At 43.0% G+C, this 21,953-nt stretch overlaps 1 protein-coding gene across 1 annotated transcript in view; it reads left to right on the top strand.

Moving 5' to 3' along the window:
- The first annotated feature begins 4,803 nt into the window (after positions 1–4,803).
- DEF6 (differentially expressed in FDCP 6 homolog (mouse)) overlaps positions 4,804–21,953 on the top strand; it is a 34,551-nt gene continuing 17,401 nt past the window's right edge. Inside the window, exon 1 of the mRNA XM_006882053.1 lies at positions 4,804–4,936. Within this exon, the coding sequence (XP_006882115.1) occupies positions 4,841–4,936 (96 nt within the window). The 5' untranslated portion in view covers positions 4,804–4,840. The remainder of the gene's footprint in view (positions 4,937–21,953) is intronic.

Raw genomic sequence — 21,953 nt, 5'->3', positions numbered from 1 at the left:
CAAGCAGTCAAAATCAAGGAAGTGTGACATCCACAGTAGCTGAGGAGGACATGCCTGGTAACCGAGCTGCACAGAGGTGTCCTCCCTCAAAAACAGCTGGGTGCCCCCTCTACTCCCTCTAGAGAGCATCTTGCTTGCCCTCAATCCTCTCCCCTTTCTCAGGTGGAGACTAGAGCTGCTATGGGGACTGGTCCTCCACTCCAGCTGGTCGCTGCCCACAGTGGAAGAGGGCAGACTGCCTTTTGGTCCAGTAGGAGCAGAGCAGGTCCAGGCCTGCCACACAGGGGTCTCCCAGCACCTCCCCCTCCCAGCAATAACCACCTCCCCAGAGGCCAGCCAAGATACCCAGCCATTTGGCAGCAGGGACTTCCTCAGAATTCCTCAGGGGCCCGTGGCTAGAGAAAGGGTGCCTAGCCCCCACTATTCCCCAGCTGCCCCCAACCTCACTGTGGCAGAGACAGGGTGTGGCCTTGTACATAGAATGCTGGGGAATGGGTTACGTTTGTTGGTTTTGGGGTGGTTTTGGTTGGTTGTTTTTTTTTTAAATTCCATTTTGGTAACATTTCCCCCACCCCTGCTCTGGATGGTGATGGCAAATGGGTGAATGAGTATTTAATAAAAGATCCAAGTTTCTACCTTGGTGTCTCTACCCTCCTTTCAGATCTAGAGCATAGTGGTAGATCTAGTCCAGTATCCCTGACACAAACATCATGCCAGACTGGTGAACTTGGCCTGGCACAAGTGCGGGAGAAGTCCTGAAGGGTTGTCTTGGCTTCCTACACACAGCTAAGCAGCAGGCTCTGGGATGGCATTGTGTGGGCCGGACAGTAGCAGGGAAGCCCCTGTTATAAAAACTCTTTGAATCCCAGGCTCAGGCTGGGCAGGCTGGAGAAACTCTTTCTATAATCAGAACCCTTCCAGCCCCACCTCTGCACACAGCTCCTTCGAAAGTGGGGCTGAGAGTGCCTTTGCCAAAGTTGTGGAGGTCCAGGGAATAGAGCTGTTGGTTTTTTTGGGTTTGGGTCTTTTTTTAAAAAAAACAAAACAAAAACATCATTTTTATTGTTAAGTCAAATAGGTATCAAAATTAAAAGCAAAAATTACAAGGTGAGACTCAGCTACTAGCAGCACCAAAGGAAGTGAAAATGGTACTAGGCACGGGGACAATATGAACTCCTGAACATGGAAAGGGCAAGAATGGGGATAACAGCATGTGCTGAAGATACTGGGGAGAAGAATCTGGTAAAAACATTTCATCTTAGACAAGTGCCTAGGTAAAAAAATTAATGGGAATAGGTTTCTAATCTACACCATGTGATTAAGAATCATCCTCCCCATTGGCACTGTCTCTGTCTTACTCTCCTTCCTCAGCCTCTCTCATCCTTGATCAACTCTAGCCTGGTCATCCCCCAATCTTCATTATCATCATCCAGTGGGTCCCCCTCAGCAGAGTCATCTGCACCCCGCTCAGATTTCATCTTCACATTAGTTTCAACTTTTCAGGGAGCTGTTGCTCTGCGCCTCTTCTGACATCATTCTTCTTCATCTCTTCTACTTGTTAACTCTGTTCTTTTTTAGTTTTTCAGGGAATAGAGTTTGATGCCTCTGTTGTTCTGGACCTGAGCAGTCTTCTCTGTGTTGCCCAGCTCTGAGGATGCCCACCCAGATGTCTGGGGCCTTGTTATGGGATTCCATAGCCTCAGTCAGACCCCACAATTGAGGTAGAGACAACAGTGTGGGCAGGAAATGGACTACTTCAGGAGAAGGAACTTGATGGGAGAGTCCTTTGGGTTTGACCTTGCCTGCAGGAGAGCTCAATGACTGAACATGGTTCTTTTCCTCTGTCCTTTTCCTGTCTGCTTTGATAGGTGGTGTGCCTAAAGTCCCAGGCAGCCACCCAGAATTAGAACCCCAATCCTAACCCAAACACCCTCTCCTGAGATGCCTGGAAATTTGCGTACTCTTGCCACTTGCTCATTGAAAGCAGAGGGACTTGAAGCATCTCCTTGGGTAGGGAATCTCAGATTTCCCTGAGTAGGCTTCTGTCATGACTCCGGACCCCCATCAGCAAATCCACTAGCCTGGCTGAGGGTGGGGGAGCAGACAAAAGTCTCGTTCCTCGTAGATACCAGATCCAAAGTATTGGAGCAATGGTCTGGAGTCTTACTCCTGTGATCCTGAGGTTGAGCCCACAACAGGCCTCACTCCCATGTACTTCAGAAACAATCTCCAGTGTCTTCAGGCCGGTAAGTCCTGGAGTGGGCAGCACTTTAGCGATTTGAGTGCCTTTAGAGTCTCTGCCCAGACACTGGGGAACCAGCATATCAAGTGCCAAGTCCAGCTGACCTGGAAAGGTGCCATGGGCAAGTTCTTCCTCCAACTCTATTGTTCTCTTTATTTTCTCCCTTTTGAGTGGGGTCCCACCATTGTAGTAATGTTACACTACTGTTATCAAGTCAATTCTGATTCATAGCAATCCTGTAGAACTGCCTTATGAGGTTTCCAAGACTGGAAATTTTTTTTATTTCTGCACAATTATTTATTCATAGAAAATACATTTTTTGTCTTTATTTCTTTTTTTATTGACATTTTAATAAAAGTTTGTAGAAAACTTGGATTTCCATTCATTCATTTTTGCACATTGTCCTCCCTGCCCCTCCCCCCCGTTTGCTTTTTTCTTGGAAAAAAAATTCTTTTCATTGTTATGAAGTTCCCCCAGTCCACTTTACTATGCAACTCTTATTCTGGATTTTTTTTCTTGCCAATAATACCTAATCATATATTCCTTTTATGCAGTTCTCTCTTCATTTGTTTCAATGTCATATGCATTATTTATCCCCTTAGTTTTCCCCCAACCCCCATGTCAGTCCTATTTTACAACAATGGCATTATGTAGTATTTGTCTTTTTGTGACTGAGATACTGCACTCAGCATAATGTCCTCCATGGTCACCCATTTTGTATAATATTTCATGAGTTCCTTGTTTTTCAGTGCTGCATAATATTCCATTGTGTAAATATACCACAGCTTCTCTATCCATTCGTTTGCTTATGGGCACTTCGGTTGTTTCCAACTCTTTGCTGTTGTGAACAAAGCAGCAATAAACATGATTATGCATATATCTGGGTGGCAGTTCTGGTTTCTTTAGGGTATATTCCCAGTAGTCGAATTGCTAGGTCAAATGGTGTTTCTGTTTCCAACATTTTTTTAAAGTGCCATACTGCCTTCTATAATGGTTGCACCATTTTACACTACCACCAATAGTGAATGAGAATTCCATTCTCTCCACAACCTCACCAGCATTTGTTGTTTGCTGCTCTTGTTTTAACTTTGTTATTGTTACTAGGATGAAATGATACCTCATTTGTATCTCTCTCAGAGCTAGGGATTTTGAACATTTCTCCATGTTCACCATCTGAATATCTGTTCATATCATTTGCCCATTTTGCAACTGGGTTGTTTATCTTGTGCTTGAGTATACTAGAAATTCTAGATAGAAATCCCTTATCAGACATGTCATTACCAAATATTTTTTCCCAAGGACTAGAAATCTTTGCAGAAGCAGCCACATCTTTCTTCCATGGAGCAACTGGTAGACACTTGAACCACCAACCTTTTGGTTAGCATCTGGGCTTCTAAACTGTTCTGCGACCAGAGCTCCTGTGACCCCAGAGCTAACCCTCTGGAGGGTTTTTAGAGGCAATTACTTGCACAGGAGGAGATTACCCATCTTTCTTCTGCGGAGCAGCTGGTAGCAGAGCAGCTGGTGGTATCCTTGAACCTGACAGCTTCTTGTCACTAAGCCACCTGTTGTAATATTAAGTGGCTTTGTTGACCACCTACTATGTACATCCATCCTCACACCTTAAAACTCTGTACATTTAGTATCTTTTTTCCTGCTTTGCCAATGAGGAAATTGCTCAGAGATTTAAGTAACTTCTCAGAGACCTTCCCCACCTTTGTTGTTGTTGTTGTTGTTGTTGTTATGTGCCATCGAGTCGTTTGCAACTCATAGCAACCCTATGTACAGCAGCCCTAAATCCTTCTCTATCCTGTGCTAATTGCACTGCCTCTGACACACCCATCCCGATTACCCCAGTCACTGAATCAATCCATCTCATAGGAGGCCTTCCCCTCTTGTGCTGTCCCTCCACCCTCCCAAGCATGATGTCCCTCTCCAAGGACCTGTCCCTCCTTGCAACATGCCCAAAGTATGTCAGACAAAGCCCCAGAATCCTTGCCTCCAAGGAGTTGCTTGGTTTAATCCTCTCCAGGATGAATCTGTTTTCTTGGCAGTCCATGGTACGTTCAATACTCTTCTCCAGCACCACAGCTCAAAGGCATCAATTCTCCTTCTGTCCTCCCTAGTCATTGTCCAACTCTCTGATGCATAACAAGTGATTGCAAAGACCATGGCCTGTATCATTTACACCTTAGTCTCCAGAGAGACACCGTTGCTCTTGAGTACTAGTAAGTGTGAAATCTGGTTTGGAACATGGGCTCCCCTCTCCTGTTTGTGTGACTCCAAGTTAGGATAGGCTTTCGTTTTCCCTCAGAACGCTGCCTTTGAGAACCTAGATAGAATGATGGGCATAGGAAACTTACAGGGCAACCTGAGCCAGGCCTATACAGAGCAGGGTCTCTGGCTTTGCGGGGAGTGAGACCGCTGAACTTGACAAGGACTGACTGGCTCCTGCCAGAAGGGGAGCCTGTATAAGCAGGCAGGCGGAGCTCTCGCTCCGTGCCACAGCCCCACTGCGGTCTGCAGCCGTTTGCATTTCCTGAAACCGGATCTTGGTGTCAGAGCCGCCCCCAGACTAGGCGGGCGGGCGCCTCAGCCATGGCCCTGCGAGATGAGCTGCTCAAGTCCATCTGGTACGCCTTCAACGCACTGGACATGGAGAGGAGCGGCAAGGTCTCCAAATCTCAGCTCAAGGTGAGGGGCAGCCAGGGCCCTGGGGAAACCTTCCAACTCCCCTCACTGGCCTTTGCCTCCCTGAAAGCCAGGCTAGGACACTGCCGCCCCGGGGACACCCATCCATCCCAAGGCCCAGGTCCAGGTGGCCCGGGTGTAAGTACTGGGTAACTGGGGCAGAATGGCCCATCAGATGCTGCTGCCCTCCCGTTCGAAACTACTTGTGTGAGGTGTGCTACCCAGAGCCAGGCCTGGGAGTGTCTGGAGGGAATTATGGGATCTGATGGCCATGGGCCAGACCACATACCAGGCTCCATGTGATGAGCACACATGTACACTTAAAGTCATGCTTGGGCATGCACCCTACTCCTTCCTGTTGCTTTTTCTTGGCTTTGAAAAGACAGTTAGCTAGCATTTGTCAGTCACTTCCTCCCGAAGTTAAGGGAGGCAGAAAGGGCCTTTCTCAGTCCCAAACTGTAACGAAAGAGTGAGAGAGCAACTATTCGGAGTCATTCCTCCAGACACGGCAGAACTGGAAATGGGGCTAGGACTGAAGACATCTTATGGGGCTTTGCAGTGCCAGCACATACTTTGACACACACGCACACACACACACACACACACATGCTAGATTGGGTGGGAAATTACTGTAGGACTTGGGCTTCAGGTAGAAAGTGGGCAGAATCTGAGTCCAAGAAAAGTGTCATCAGTGACTGCTTGCTGTATGTTAATCATCTAATGCTAGAAAATGCCTGAGAAGCCAAAGATTTCCCCTCTTCCCTCCTTTTCTGGGTCAGTGCTGCCTCCCTACCCTAGTTAGTGGCACAGAAGACCCTCCTTCCTGGGGACAAGTAGGACTCTAGGAGACTCTTATCAGGTGATGCTGGAGCAAAAGAACAAAGTAGACCTCAGCTCTCCGGAACCTACGTAGAGATCCATTCATTTACTCTATAAATATTTACTGAGCACATTTGTCCTCCCCTGGACCTTCCTCCAAGAAGAGAGAAGTATACTGTCAGGGAAAACTCTGTTCTTAAAACAGAGTAGGAGGTGCCTGGAAACCTGAGAAAAGTGAACAGGATAGAAGAGTCATTATGTCCCATCCCCCCACATCTCAACCCCCTCATTTGCTGCAATCAAATCCAATCTGGTTCTGTCCCATAAGCTGTTCCTTAGCAGGACTTGTGAGCGTCTATTGGTTCCTGGGGAGAACCTCCCACAGGCAGCTTTTCCTTACATCCTACTTAAATCCCTTTGATTATAGATCATAGCCTATAGTCGGTCCTTAGTATATATAGATGGAAGTGAGGTAGGTATTTCAGAATTCATCACTATAGAAACTATGCCCTCCGCACACATCTCACCCTTTAATATCTTGCCAAAACATGCCCAACCTCAATGGTTTATTACAGCCAAAGTACCATTTCCCTCTCAACAGCAACAAAAGGGGTTGAGTATTACCAGGGAGGATTCCAGTGGAGCTTGTATATTTAAACTGTCTGCTATCTTTGGCTCGCTTCCCAACTCAATCTTGAGCTCCCTGTCAACAGCAGATAGGACCAATGGTAGATTTCTTTCCTGTTAGTGTTACTTCTGGGACCCTGAGCAAGCAGTGAAGAGTTCAGGGACCAGGTGAGGAGTATGGCAGAAATGGCGGGGACTCTATCTGCCCTAGAGGTAAAGATGGAGGGGCAATTCTCCCCCAAACCCTAGTGGGTAGGTACTGGGATGTGAGGAAGTGGTGATAGTGTTGGGGGCGGGGATGACAGAAAGGTCAAAGGAGCAATACAGAAGTGGTCAGAAGACAAAAGAAGAAGCAGATAAGAGAAATACCATAGGGCTCACTCGCTCCCCAGGCCTGCAAAGAAAGGATTCTCCAGAAAAGAGCTGGAGAGAAAGGAAAAGATTTTGGAGTTAATTTAACCTGTTCTTGCTAAAACTCTTCCTGGTCTTGAGATAGGGCAGGAGACCTATATCAGTACAGAGCAACCTATGTCAAGACCTTTTCTCTAATGAGGAGGCTGTCCTAGAAAACCCAAGATGAGGCCAGAAATAGAAAGAATAAGTCTTCAGAAAAAGCCTGAGGAGTAAGGATTGTTTTCCTGGAAAAGAGAAAGCTTGAAGAGACCAGGAAGGATTTCCTCTGAATTATTTTAGAAAGTGCAATGGCTTTGTCCAGTTGGATTGAGAGCCCTGTAAATAGACCAAGGAGTAGCAATGGCACTTTTGGTCAGATTGGATTTAAGTCGGACACAAAGAACTTCTCGAGAATCAAGAGCTATAATTTTGGCAGAGTCCCAAGAACTTTCTCTAAATACCTTAAAGTAGCAGCTTTAAGTTTATTTCAAGCCTGTTTGGGGATCTGCCAAGAATTTGGTTGCTTTCCTTCCCTATTACCAGGTCTGGAGGTGGGAGAATGAGGCTGTGGCTGAGGCACCTGGGAACTAGAGAGAGGAAAATTCAGACAATGTCTCCAGCTTAACAGGATCTAAGGAGGCACCAGCACTTCTAAATAGCAGGCGCCAGGAGAAAGGAAGGGTGTACAAGAGTCTGCCCTGCTTGGCTCCATCAAGGTGATGCCTTTGAGTTGTGGTGTTGGAGAAGAGTACTGAATATCCCATGGACCACCAAAAGAACCAACAGATAGTTCTTCGAAAGGGTGCAGCCAGCTTGCTCCTTGGAGGCAAGGATGGTAAAGCTCCATCTCTCATACTTTGGACATATTGCTAGAAGTGGCTATTCCTTGGAAATTGATACCGTACTTGGAAAAGTAGAGGATCAGCAAAAGGTGGGAAGACTCCCAATGAAATGGATTGACATGGTGTGATTGCCTCAAATGTATCAGAGATGATGATGATGGCACAGGATAGGACAGGGGTCAGGTCTTTTGTTCAAAGGGTTGTATTGAGTCATACTTGACAGTACCTAAAAACAACAAACTCCCAATTGGTATTTAGGGCAGTCCTGGGCCTCATGGTCGGTCACTTGCCTCTCTGAGCTTTAAGCTCTGTCTTCTCTGAGGAGGGAGACAATCTTCTTAGAAGGAGGAAGTTAAGAACAATATCAATCTAAGAACCTATGGACCAAGGTTTCTCAGCTTTGTCCTGACCCCTACATGCTGCTGGTCTTTTAAGGCTAGAATTAGAGGGATTGGTGGTGGGGAATTTAATAAGCATAGAGCACTGAACTCAGAACCAGAGAGGCTTAACCTCTGCTGCTCCCTAGATGGGCAATTTTGGGCCAGTCAATGTTACCTCTGTTATCTCAAAGGTAAAGCAGGAGAGTTGAGCTAGGTGATTGCAAAGCCATCCATCAAATCTTCAAAATAAAACCTCAAGTAATTGAAACTGGTCTTTGATTCAGCCTACTTTTCCCTTTTCTAGGTCTCTGTCTTCCTTTTGATGTTTTTTTAAGGATTTATGCTTTATTACCCACTGGTCGTGAAAATCTAAGCAATTAACCACTCTTTATCATTTTCTTTTCATTTTTTAATTATGAATTGAATGAAAGTTTATAGAGTAGATCAATTTTTCCATTCAACAGCTCCTGTGCATTTTGTTTTGTGGCTTTGATCGCAATCCTTGCTGTGTAATAACACTCATCCACTTCCGCCCTGTGTTTCCTGTTTCCACTCTTCCTTCTTTCCTAACCCTTCGTGCCTTCTACCTTTGTCCTTGGGCAGATACAGCCCTTTTGATTTCCAATGGTTGATTGTTTTAAGGAATGTTTACCTCACTGGTTATGATGTTCACCTTACAGACCTGGGTAATTTTCAGCCAAATGGCTGAAAATTATGAACATGAACCATGGGGGTGAGCTTAGTTGCATGCCTAAAGGGTGATTGAGGGCTATAGTCTTAGAAATTTCACAGACTCTGTCATAACAGTAAACCTGGTCTTTTTTATTATTTTTAATTTTGATCCACATTTCTCTCCCATTCTATCCAGAACCTTGTAATGTAGTCCCTTTTAGACCAGTTGCCAGTGATGGCCAGGCACTATCTAATTCTTCTGATCTCAAGGTTGTTGAGGCTGAGATTCTCATAGTCCATTTGTCCTTTTGATGAATTATTTTCATGCATCTTTGATTTTCTTCAGTGTTCTTTGCTCTGGGTGGGGAGAGACCAGTGGCTGTCCTGTAGATGGCCACTCACAAGCTTATAAGACTTAAGCACTTATTCACCAAAGTAGGATATAGATTTTCTTTGTGGATTATGTTGTGTCAATTAACTTTGATGTTTCCTGAGACTGCGGTTCTGAGTCCCTACAGTCAGTTGTTGTTAGGTGCCGTTGATTTGACTATGACTTATTCCAGCCTTAAGATCAATAAACTGATGGTCATGTTCATTATTGCAGTTACTTCATAAGATAATAAGATGTGTCAATCCATCTTATTGAGGGTCTTCTTTTTCACTGACTCTCTACTTTTGCCAGCATGGTGTCTTTTCCCAAAACCTGGCATTTGTTGATAATATGCCCAAAGTACGTGAGCTGGCATTTCACTATCCTTGCCTCTAAGGAGCACGTGCTCGCTGCATTTCCTCCAAGACAGATCTGTTTGTTCTTTTGACAATCCATGATAGATCCAATACTCTTCGCCAACACTACAATTTAAAGGTATTGATTCTTGATCAGTCTTCATTATTCATTGTCCAACTTTCACATGCATATGAAAGAATAGAAAATATTATGATTAGGCCAGGAACACCTTAGTCTTTATACTGACATCTTTGCTCTTTAGTGCTTTAAAGAGGTTACTGATAGCAAATTTGCCCAGTGCAACCTATCTTTGAATTTATTAACTGCTGCTTCCATGGGTGTTGATTTAGATCCATGTAAATGTAAATCCTTGACAACTTCAGTCTTTTCTCCATCTATCATAATCTCTACTGGTCCAGTTGAGAGAACTTCTGTTGGATCTACTATGAGTGACTGAAGTCTTCACTTTCTGCAAGCACAATTGTGTCATCTACCTTACACAGGTTATCGACTCTTCCAATCCTGAGGCCACAGTCTTCTTCATATAGTCCAACCCCCTGAATTATTTGCTCAGCTTCCAGATTGAAGAAGTATGAAGAAAGGGTTCAACCCTGAGCCATATTTTTCCTGATTTTAAACTATGCAGTATTGCTTATTCCATTCAAATGACTATGTTTCAGTCTATTTACAAGTTCCACATGAACAAAATCAAGTGTTCTGGAATTTTCATTCTCCTCAATGTTATCTATTAATTATTGGTAACTCTTAAAAGTATCTCTTATTTTTTAGATGGACTGACAGGGATTATAACAATGAGCTCAAGCATGTCAGAGATCATGAAGATGGTAGGGTTGCTATGAGTAGTAGACTTGATGGCACCTAACAACAACTTAACATTTAAAGGGATTGCCCAGCACCTAGATGCATTTAACAACTTTGTTTTGTCTAAACCAAAACCCAAACTCTCTGCCTTGGAATTAATTCCTACCCCTAAAAGGGTTTCTGAGATTACAAAACCTTATGGGTGGAGACTACCCATCCTTCTCCTCCAGATGGAAGATTTTAACCACCTGCCTTTTAGTTAGTGAACATATAAAGTACTACACCACAGTGGCTTCTGTTCAGTCTGTCCAGGAAAGAGATTATTCATTCTCTCTACAGTCACTGTTGGTCCTTTTACAGAGTCCCAAACCATCTACATCTCCTCACTGGCCAGCCAGAAGGATGAAAACTATAGCCCTGTCCTTACGGACAATAATCAGTAACAGTCTGTCTCTAGTCCTTAACCCCAGTCTTGAGTTTTCAGGGGATTCCTAGCCCCAGAGGAAAACCACCGCCCCTATATACCTTCAGAGTACAGAATGAATAAATGAAGCCTGTTAAATGTTGATGTGGGGAAAAGATGGGCAGTCACATCCTATGCTATTTGCTGTCTCCAAAAACCCATTGGTCAGCTGTGTGTCTGACTCAATGGTACTCAACAACAACAAAGGTTATTAGCTGCCCATGCAGAGTTCAGCAGCTTGGGGAAATGATGGGAGTTCTCTCGGAAGGAGCCCAAATGAAAATGTCATGTCTGTCACTTGTTCACACCACAGCCCAGTTCCAATGACCTCCATGTGTTGGTCATCTTAACCCTTGCTGAGCATCCAAATCCCCAGGCAACCTGTGGAAAGTACCTGGACTCCACCTCTGGAAACTCTGAGTCAGTATGCCTGGGTGGTGCTGGTATATTTCGGTTTCACCCGCTCCCCAGGTGATTCTGATGGCCAACCCGTGTTAAAAGCCAAGGACAGTCTAGCTTAAAGAGCAAAAGCAGGGTTTGTGCTTGACCTCCGTGTGAAATGAGGATAATGAGAGTCCCTGCCTCCAGGGCTGAGGATTGATTGAGATCAACAGGTGAGCTGCTGCTCATCGCTGGCCTCCACCCATACCATTTCCTTTGCAGCGTGACCCCTCCCCTGGTCACACCCTCTCCTTCCCCCACCCACTGCCGGCCCAGCACGCACTCGCTGCACAGGAAGCCCAGCAACCTGAGGTGGCCCAGCCCTCTGGGGAGAGGCCCTGAGCTCTGGTTGTCTGGCATCTTTCATTCCTCCTATCTCACAGGCCACAGGAGTCAGAGTAGATGTCAGTACCAACAGGTTCCTTCAGGTGATAAAAGCTGGCTAAGGAGATCTTTGCGGAGAGTGTGGGCAAACGAGCCTGTTCGAGGAACCAACCCCTCAAATAGTTGAAAAGGTGCTGTGTATGGATTCTATTCTGAGAAGAGGGTGAAATCCTTTAACAGTCTTTTTAAAGATACAGAAACTGAGCCCCAGGAGAGTTCATTTGCATAAAGGGATTCACTCCTTGTCTGTCTGATCTTCATGTGTTTCTGTACTTGTTCCAAGAAAGTGTTTAACTTCATTCAATTCAATACATAAGAATATCTATGTGTGTGCCAGATCTAGAGATAAACTAGTGAACCAAACAAGTGAAAATTCCCATACTGTGGAGATTAAATGTTAAATGAATAACCTAAATTCACTTACTGCCTTCAAATTTAAACCTACTCATAGCTGACCTTCAGCTGAGTTTCTAAAGCTGTAAATTGTGTGGGAGATCAGCCATCTTTCCCTCAGAGCAGCTGGTGGATTCAAATTACCAGAAAGGTGTGGCCCATGGGTTCACAGAGCGGCTCCCTACAGACTACACCATCTTACTGTGTGCCATCAAATCAACTTCAACTCATAGCAACTTTATGAACAACAAATAGATCTGAACCTTGCCCTATTCTGTGCCATCCTCACCAGCTCTGATATGTGACTGTCTCTCTGCCAGTGCATCTTGTTGAGGATCTTCCTCTCTCTGACCTCCCACCTTTCCCAGCTTCATGAGCTCCCTAAACTTGATTCCATAAAGAAAAAAGATGTAAAAGGTGATAGAAGATGATACACCACACAGAGAAAATAGAAATAGGGAGAGCAGGGGCTTGCGACTTACAGAGGGAGGTCAGGGAAGACCCTCCTGAGAAAATGCACTGGAGAAAGAGAAGGAGGAGAGAATAAGCCATGCAGGGAGTGACCTGGGTGAAGAATGTTCTAGGCCAAGAAAACAACAAGCAGTTAGGCCCTGAGGCCAGAGTGCATCTGGCCAGTTTGAGGAACATGGAGGAGGCCACAGTGGATGGAGGGAGTAAGCAAGAAGGATGAGATCAAGAAGTTACAGCACATCAGGTGATATGGGCCTCTGGAAGGACTCTAGCTCATACTGGGAGAACAAGGGGAAGGAAGGCAGTAGTGCGTTTTGGTTAGATGAAAGGCCCGTTAAAAACATTTAATATGCAGAGGCACTGTTTGAGCTGTGGAGTCAGGGTTTGGATTCAAGGCCTTCCTGCCATCAGGGAGTGTGTGGAACACCAGAATTGTTCACACAAGCAGCAGCAAAACAATACTATTACAGAGCAGCTTAATAACAGGGCAAATAAACAACAGTAGCTAATGCCATCTGTTGTCTTTCATCTCTATTGTTTTCAAATTGTCGTAAAAGCAATATATGTCCTTGATTAGAAAAAATTAGCATGCAGAAAGGTATAATTTTTTTATATGTTATTGTTATGTGCCATCGAGTTGCCTGCAACACATAGGGACACTGTGTTCAACAGCTCTGAAACATGTCATATATTGAGCCAGTCTCACTGACTCTGACACACCTACCCCTTTACCCCAGTTACTGTATAAATCCATCTCACCCGGGGTCTTTCTTTTCTGTACCTTTACTCCACCCTTCCAAGCATAATGTCCTTCTCTAAGGACCTGTCCCTCCTGTCCATGTGCCGAAAGCATTTGAGATGGAGCTTCAAAATCCTTGCCTCCAAGGAGAAACTTGATTTCACCTTCTCCGAAACAGACATGTTTATTCTTTTGGTGGTCCATGGTATGTTTAATACTCTTCTCCAGCACCACAACTCAAAGGCATTGATTCTTCTGTCATCCTTAGTCATTGTCTAGCTCTGATGCATAGCAAGTAATTGCAAACATATGGGTCATATTTTATTTTTTAACATCAAAATGTTTTACTTTCATTGTTACAGATTCTCTTTCCCTCTTTCCTTCCCTCTTCCTCAGTCCTCCCTGCAATAAACTCCTTGTTCCAGATTACTATTGTACATATAATGCCTAATTATATGTTCTTTTTGGACAGTTCTTCCCCTCATCTAATAGAATGCAGTGTTCATTATCTATCCACTCTTTCCTCATTCTCTCTTCAAACCCCCCCCCATGTCCTATTTTATAACTGTGGGGTTACACAGTATTTGTCCATTTGTGACTGAGTTATTTCACTCAGGATAATGTCATCCAGGCTCCCTCATTTTGTATAATGTTTTACGAGTTCATTGTTTTTCAGTGCTCCATAATATTCTATTGTGTGATTGTACCTATTTTTTTTCCCCTATCCATTTATTGATGGGCACTTGGGTTACTTCCATCTCTTTATTATTGTGAATAATGTAGCAATAGACATGGGTGTGCAAACATCTGTTTGAGTCATGGTTCTGATGTCTTTGGGGTGTATTCCCAATAGTGGAATTACTGAATCAAATGGTATTTCTATTTCCAACTTTTTGAGAAAGCTCCAGACTTCCTTCCATAGTGGCTGTGCCATTTTACATTTCCACCAGCAGTGAATAGGATTCCAGACTCTCCACACCCTCACCAGAATTTGTTGTTTGCTAGCCTGTTGAAGTTTGCTATTCTTGCTGGGGTGAGATGATATATCATAGTTGTTTTGAGGAAGGATATAATTGTAAAGATGATAAATTCTGTTATAAAAGTCAAGTTATGTTCCTGGCTAAAATATTTTTAAAAATTTAGAAGACTATAATGTTAAAGAAGATAAAATTTCCTCCTGTGTTTTCCACCCCTCCCCTGAAGAGTGGTCACTTTTTCCTATGCGTAAATAAATATATTGGGTTGAAATCTGCTTGTAAACTTTTGCTTAGCATTGTGGACTCCTCATTCACAAATCAATGCAGAGCTGACCCTCTAGTGAGTCTCCAAGGTTGTAAATTGTATGGGAGCAGGTGTTGTTGTGTACTGTCAAGTTGGAACTGACCTATAGCTGGACTTCCAGCAGGTTTTTTTGTTTTTAAAATTGAAATTTTATTGTAAGTTTATAAAGCACTTGGATTTCCATTCATTCATTGTTGTACATTTTCTTCCCTGCCCCCTTCTTCCCTAGTTTATTTTTTTCTTGGCAAAAAAGTTCTAGTCATATATCCCTTATAAACAGTTCTCTCCCTCGTCTGTTTCAATGCGGTATACATTATTTATCCCCTCTTACTCAGTCTCCCCTCAACCCCAATGTCAGTCCCATTTTACAATAGTGGCAGTATGCAATATTTGTCTTTTGTGACTGAACTGTTTCACTCAGCATAGTGTCCTCCATGGTCACCCATGTGTATGTATCAGTTTGTGTGGCAGTTTTCATTTCTTAAGGATATATACCCAGTGGTGAGATTGCTGAGTCAATGGTATTCCACTTTTCAACCTTTTAAGAAGTACCAGTGCACTCTCCTAGCTCAGTCACTAGAGCATAAAACTTAATCTTAGGGTCATGGCTTGGAGTTCTGGGAGTTTCTGGTCCATAGAAAGTAGTAACCCCAAAGCAGTGCCTTTCTGGCAGTTTAAATCCACCAGTGGTTCCTCAGGAGAAAAATGAGCAATCTCCTCTCATGCAATTTACAGCCCCCAAAAACCCACTGGAGGGTCAACCCTGAGGTGGGAGTGGATTCCAACTCAATGGCAATGAGAGTCAGCTTAAGAAGTACCAGACTGCTTCCCATAGAGATTGTACCGTTTTACATTTCCATTAGCAGCATAAGAGTTCCACTATCTTCACACCTTCACCAGCATTTGTTGTTTACTGTCCTATTGAACTTTACTGTTGTTGCTGGGGTGAGGTGATATCTCATTGTTTTCATTTGCATCTCTCTGATAGCAATAGGGGAGCTCTCAGGGTACAGTCTGTAGTTGTGTTACTAACCCAAAGGTGGTGCCTCTCTGACAGTTCAAATTCAAGGGTTCCTAGGAGAAAGATGAACAATCTCCGCCTGTGCAGTTTACAGCCTCAGAAACTCACTGTGGTGTCAACTATGAGTCCATTCTGAGTCAACACAATGAAAAGGGAATAGGTAATGACCTGGAGCAATGATCTCGGTGATGATCTTCTTGTGCTTTTTGACCATCTGAATGTCTTCTTTGTTGAAGTGTCTTTTCATGGCTTCTGCCCCCTTTGTAATTGGGTTATTTGTCTCTTATTGAGATGTTGGAATTTCCTGTAAATGAGATTATTCTCTGGTCTGATGTGTCATAACTGAATATTTCCCCAGTCTGTAGGTTCTCTTAGTACTGGAGAAATCTTTCGTTGCATATAGAGAGCTAATTCTTAGAAAATCCCAATAGCCTAGCATATCCTCTAATGATGTGTATTTTTTTAAATATTTGTGTATGTGTGTGTTTATATTTCTTGCTGTCTATTTACTATCGAAGATGGGAGCTCTGGTGGCCTAGTGGTAAGAAATGGTGCTGCAATCTCAAAGGCGCACTGTTTGAATTCACCAGCTTCTCTTCAAGAGAAGGATGGGTAATCTCCCCACTGGATAGCAATGGGGCTGTTAGATGAATAATGATGTTAAATCTCACCAAAATTTTCTTCCAACTGATTGGCTGATCACTCTTATCACATCACCGAGGCAATTACATTATTACATAGTTACTAAATCACTTCATTACAGAATGGGCAAACCACTGAGAGACATGGTCCAGCCAAATTGATACATATTTTGGGGGAACGCAGTTCAATTCATGACAATACGTACTATTATTGTCCTCTTAGAAGAGGTATTGGAGAAGTTAAATCAATTGCCTATAAACACATAAATGGCAAAACTGTCATCTTTCTAAGCATGCATGGTGGACCATGATGTGGTGTACCCCAATTATTAAATAATTCTCTACTGAAATACAGATTGCCTCCAATTCTTCATGTTATAAATATTGCATTAAAAAAAAAACAAGGGCCAAGGGAGCTCTGATGACCTAGTGGCAAGAAGCTGCAATGCAATTCCAGAGACACAAGGTTAAAATCCAGCAGATGCTCTGCTGGAGAAGGAGGGACAATCTCCTTCTGTACCATTCAGATCCAATTTGAAGACACACACACAAAAAGAGTAAAATTTAAAAAAAAAAATAGAACAAGGGCTGCTTGGGGAAGGCTAAGTATGACCTCTACTAATTCCACAAGGGGCAACTGTCCCTGTTAACAATAGCTACAACATAAAACCAATTCCCATGAGATCAAACATGTCTCCCATGCTCTCACACCTCTTTCTACTAATTTCAACAACAATTTTCCTGCACTGCTGAGTCTAAAATCCACTGTGATGGCACAAAACCCACACAGAACCATATTAGGAAAGCCAAAAGGCCCTAATCCAGGTTGGCAGCAAAATACAATCACTAAGTCAGAACAGCTTTTAAAATGTGCTTGCAGTCACCTCAGCCTTGAGATGTGTGGCTTTAGCCCTGTTTTACAAAGCTCTCAGTTCTGACAGTCATGGCTCTCCCACAAGCTTTCCAACAAACTTAGGCAAAGGCTCTTAACTCTGATACCGTGGTATAGCAGTCCCAAAGTCAGCTCTATTGCGTGTCAAGTCTCTAGTTTCTTGCATCAGCCACAGCTATGACAGCTGTAGGTCTAGCTGGCACAAGAATCTCTGGTCCTGAAGGTCGTGTACTGCACGTCTACTTCTTTTTTGTTGGTGTTTCTGCTGCCGGGTCCAGTTAATTTAATGGCTAGCCAATATCTTTGGAAATAGGCTAATACACTGGGTTCACAAATTTCTGTCTATCCACATGGCAAAGTTCGAGTCAACGCCTAAGGAACCTATTTTGAACGATAAATTTTTAACACCACACAACACTGCCACAAACATCCTTAGCTCTATTTTCTTAGCATTTGTAGATGATTAGAAAACTGAGTTAATACTCATACCAGTTGATACTTCACCAAGAGAGCATTAGCTAGCAAGATGTTGTGCTGCAGTCCCGAAGGTGCGTGGTTTGAATCCATCAGATGCTCCACTGGAGGAGGGGCAATCTCCTCCTGTGCTGGTGAGATCCCATTCAATATATACAACAAGGAAAAAAAAGAGAGAGAGAGAGCATTGTTGTTGTTGTTGTTATGTGCCATTGAGTCACTTGCGACTCATAGCGACCCTATGTACAACAGCCCTAAACTCTGCTCTGTCCTGTGCCAATCGCACTGTCTCTGACACTCCCATCCCGATTTTCCCAGTCACTGTCAAGCATGATGTCCTTTTCCAAGGACCGGTCTCTCCTCACAATATGTCCAAAGATGTTAGACGGAGCCTCAGAATCCTTGCCTCCAAGGAGCCACCCGGATTAACCCTTTCCAGGACAAATCTGTTTGTTTTCCTAGCAGTCCATGGTATTCTCAATACTCTTCTCCAGCACCACAGCTCAAAGGCATCAATTCTCCTTCTATCCTCCTTGGCCATTGTCCAACTCTTTGATGCATAACAAGTGATTGCGAGAGAGCATTAGAGTCACTATTTCTCCACAATTTCCTTCTTGAGAACCATCAATCATTTATATCTTTGCCAATTTGTTTGGTTAAAAAAAATTTGTATTTTCCATACAGAAAGAGAACTAATGTTTGCTCTTACAGACCAAATTTGGAACTCTATGTATCTCATCTCACTCTATCCTCGCAGCTTCAACATGACAAGTATTATCCCTCATCTTATTAATGATATGGGACTCAGAAAGTTGAAGGGATTTTACCTTATCCAAGCCCCTACAAAAAAAAAAAATAACAATTGAAGGTCCTCAAGCCTTATGCCCCTTCTTCTGAAGCACAGCAGTTCGCCTGGGGTTACATCACTTCTTCCCTGAAGAAGTTCTTGAAAAGACTTGAAGGAAGATAAGGGCATAGGTAGTTAGAAAAGAGGCCAAGAATCAAAGGTTTAAATATGTAAAACACTTAACATAATGTCTTATGCTTTGTTGTTGTTAAGTGCCATCATCAACTAGGACTCTGTGACCAATGGATCTGAACCCTGCCCAATCCTGTGCGATTTTCATCATCTCTGATACACTTGAGCCTACCATCATAATCACTATTTCAATCCGTCTTGTTGAGGATTTCACCCTCTTTGCTGCCCCTTAACTTTTCCAAGTGTGGCATCGTTTTTCAAAGACTGGCCCCTTATGCTTTAGAACTAGTCAATGAATGTTTGTCTTTATTTTTCTCTTTAGTTGATTACCCTGGATTTCTAGTGCTAGGCATTGAGCCTAGTACCTGTTTGAGATTAGTATCCCATAGCCACAGGTGTATTACTTTAGGACTTTTCAGGATATTGTTGTTGCTAGGTGTATGACTCATAGCAACCATATGAACAACAAATCTGAACTCTATCCTATCTTGTGCCATCCTCATCATCTCTGATGTACTTGAGTCCATTTCTGCAGTTACTGTATCAATCAGGTCTATCTTCCCTTTGCTGGCTCTCCACTTTTCCAAGCATGATAATTCTTTTCCAAGGAATAACTGCATAGTTTAAAATTAGGAAATGTGTGTATCAGGGTTGTATCCTTTCTCTAAACTTATTCAATCTATATGCTTAGCAAATTATTCGAGAAACTAGACTCTATGAAGAGAAATGTGGCATCAAAATTGGAGGAAGATTCATCAACGACCTTTATGTGGATGATACAATCTTGCTTGCTGAAAATGAGGAGGACTTGAAGGACTTACAGCAGAAGGTTAAACACTGCAGCCTTCAATATGGATTGCATCTCAACGTCAAGAAAACAAAACCCCTGCCACTGAGCTTATAGACTGGAGAAAAGATTGAGACTGTCAACAACTTTATTTTACTTGAATCCACAGTCACTCACTTGGATCAGGAGACATAGTAGACTGGAAAAGTCTGTAGTCAGAGACCTCTCAAAATTATTAAGAAGTAATGATGTCAGTTTGAGGACTAAGGCACCTGATTCAGACTATAGTTGTGTCAATCACTTATGCATATGAGAACTGGACAATGACTAAGGAGACAAAATAATTGATACCTTTGAGCTATGGCATTGAAGAAGAGAGCTGAAGATCCCATGGACTACAAAAAAGAACAAACAACATGTCTTGAAAAAGATGCAGCCAGAATGCTCCTTGGAGGCTAAGCTGATGGAGCTTTGTCTCACATACTTTGGACATGTTGCTGTTGTTAGGTGTCATTGAGTCTAGTACGACTATTGCAACCATAAGAAGAACAGATCTCACCACAAACAAGGTAAAGGTAAATAATCCAATTGAAAAATGGGCACAGGTTATGAACAGACACTTCACCAAAGAAGACATTCAGATGACCAACAAGCACATGAAGAAATGTTCAAAACCCCTAGCTCTAAGAGAGATGCAAATAAAAATAACTATGAGATATCGTCTCACCCCAGTCAGAATAGCAAAATAGGATAGCAAGCAACAAATGTTCACGAGGTTGTGGAGTAACTGGAATCCTTATTCACCGTTGATGGGAGTGTAAAATGGTGGTACCACTGTGGAAGGTGGTATCATGCTTTCTCAAAAAGTTTCAAATAGAGATACCATTTGACCCAGCAATTCCACTATTAGGAATATACCCCCAAAGAGACCATAACTGCCACTCAAGCAGATATATGCATACCCATGTTTATTGTGGCTTTGTTCACAATAGCAAGGAGTTGGAAACAACCTAAGTGCCCATCAACAAATGACTGGATAGAGAAGCTGTGGTATATTCACACAATGGATTACTACGCTGCATTGAGAAACAAGGAACTCATGAAATATTATACAAAATGGGTGACCCTGAACAAAAAGACAAATATTGCATAGTGTCACTGTTGTAAAACACAACTGACATCGGGATTGGGGGAGACTGAGAAAGATTGGATAAATAATGTATACTGCATTGAAACATATGAGGGAGAAAACTGTTTAAAAGGGGTATGTGATTAGGTATTATTGTCATGACAGGAGTCCAGAACGAAAGTTGTATAGTGGAGTGGACCTGGGGGGAGGGATTGTAAAACAAAGAATTTTTCCTTTACTTTCCAAAGAGAAGAGTGTACTGGGCAGGGGGAGGGGTAGGCAGGGAGAAAAGTACAATAATGAATGAATGGAAATCCAAAGTCTCTAAATTTTCATTAAAATTATTAATTATAAGAAAGGACAACAGATCTGAACCCTGTCCTATTCTGCGCCATCCTTACACTTGCTAACATGAGAGCCCATTGCAGCAGTCACTGTGTCAATCCATCTGGTTGAGGGTCTTCTTCTCTTTAGTTCATCCTCCCCTTTCCAAGCATGGTGTCTCTCTTCAAGGAATAGCGTCTCCTGACAACGTGCTCGAGGTATATGCAATGAAGCTTTATTATCTTTGCCTCCAAGGAGCACTATGGCTGCACTTTCTCCAAGCCATATGTGTTTATTTTTTTGGCAGTCCATGGGATGGTGAGTGCTCCTCTTCAGCGCCACAACTCAAAGGTGTCAATTTATCTTCTGTCATCCTTATTCACTCTTTGATCTTCTGCAGCAGCATTTCGAGTCCTCCTCGCTTTCAACAAGTAAGGTTGTTTTAGCTGCGTAACACAGATTGTTGATAATTGTTCCTCTGATCCTCATGCCACATTCTTTTCCATAGAATCCAGCTTCTCAAATTATTTGCTCAATATATAAATTGACATATAAACAGGAGCCAATGGTAATGAAAGAGTAAGTGGAGGCTGCATTGAAGGCATTGGCAAAAAATAAGGCCCCCCAAATCCATGGAATACCAATTGACTTGTTTCTATTAACAGATGCAGCCCTGGATGCACTCACCCCTCTCCCCCTGCATATCTTCATCCCTCTGCTTTCAAACTCATCCACCCCTCTTGCATATTCATACTCATTCTACAATAATGGTTTTATACAATATTTGTCCTTGTAAGACTGAATTAGTTCACTCAGCAAAATGCTCTCCAGTTCCTCCCAAGTTAGGTAATAATTTATAAAATCATTGCTCCTGTGTGCTACATAGTATTCCATCATGTGAATGTACTATAATTTCTCAATCCATCTCAGACAAAAGTCTTTTTATTATTATTATTAAATTTTACTGGTTTTAATGAACATTTACAGAGATTTTGAGTTTTCATTCATTCATTGTTGCACTGTTTTCTCCACCCTCCTCCCCAGTTCATTCTTCTTTTCCACCCCCAATGTCTGTTTTAATTGTCCAATTGCCGCAGTGCTTGTCAAAGCCAGCTCTGATTAACCTCCTTTGTCAGTGTGTCCCTTGCCAACTTTTACCACTAAGGTTTCAAAGCCATATTGGCTGTCTATGGTGGACAGTGTTTGGTGGAGCTCCCAGTTTTAAGACAGGTTGGGGAACAGGAGTAGCATCTACTTCCTAAATCACACGCCTCTGGAAACTCTATGAACTTGGAGAAAAAAGTTATAGAAAGGCCTCT

Source organism: Elephantulus edwardii, unplaced genomic scaffold (genome assembly GCF_000299155.1).
Source record: "Elephantulus edwardii isolate Elephantulus edwardi_28Jun2011 unplaced genomic scaffold, EleEdw1.0 scaffold00017, whole genome shotgun sequence".
In the NCBI taxonomy this organism is placed as follows: domain Eukaryota; kingdom Metazoa; phylum Chordata; class Mammalia; order Macroscelidea; family Macroscelididae; genus Elephantulus; species Elephantulus edwardii.
Note: the sequence above shows the minus strand (reverse complement) of the source record. Positions and strands in the feature narration are given on the sequence as shown.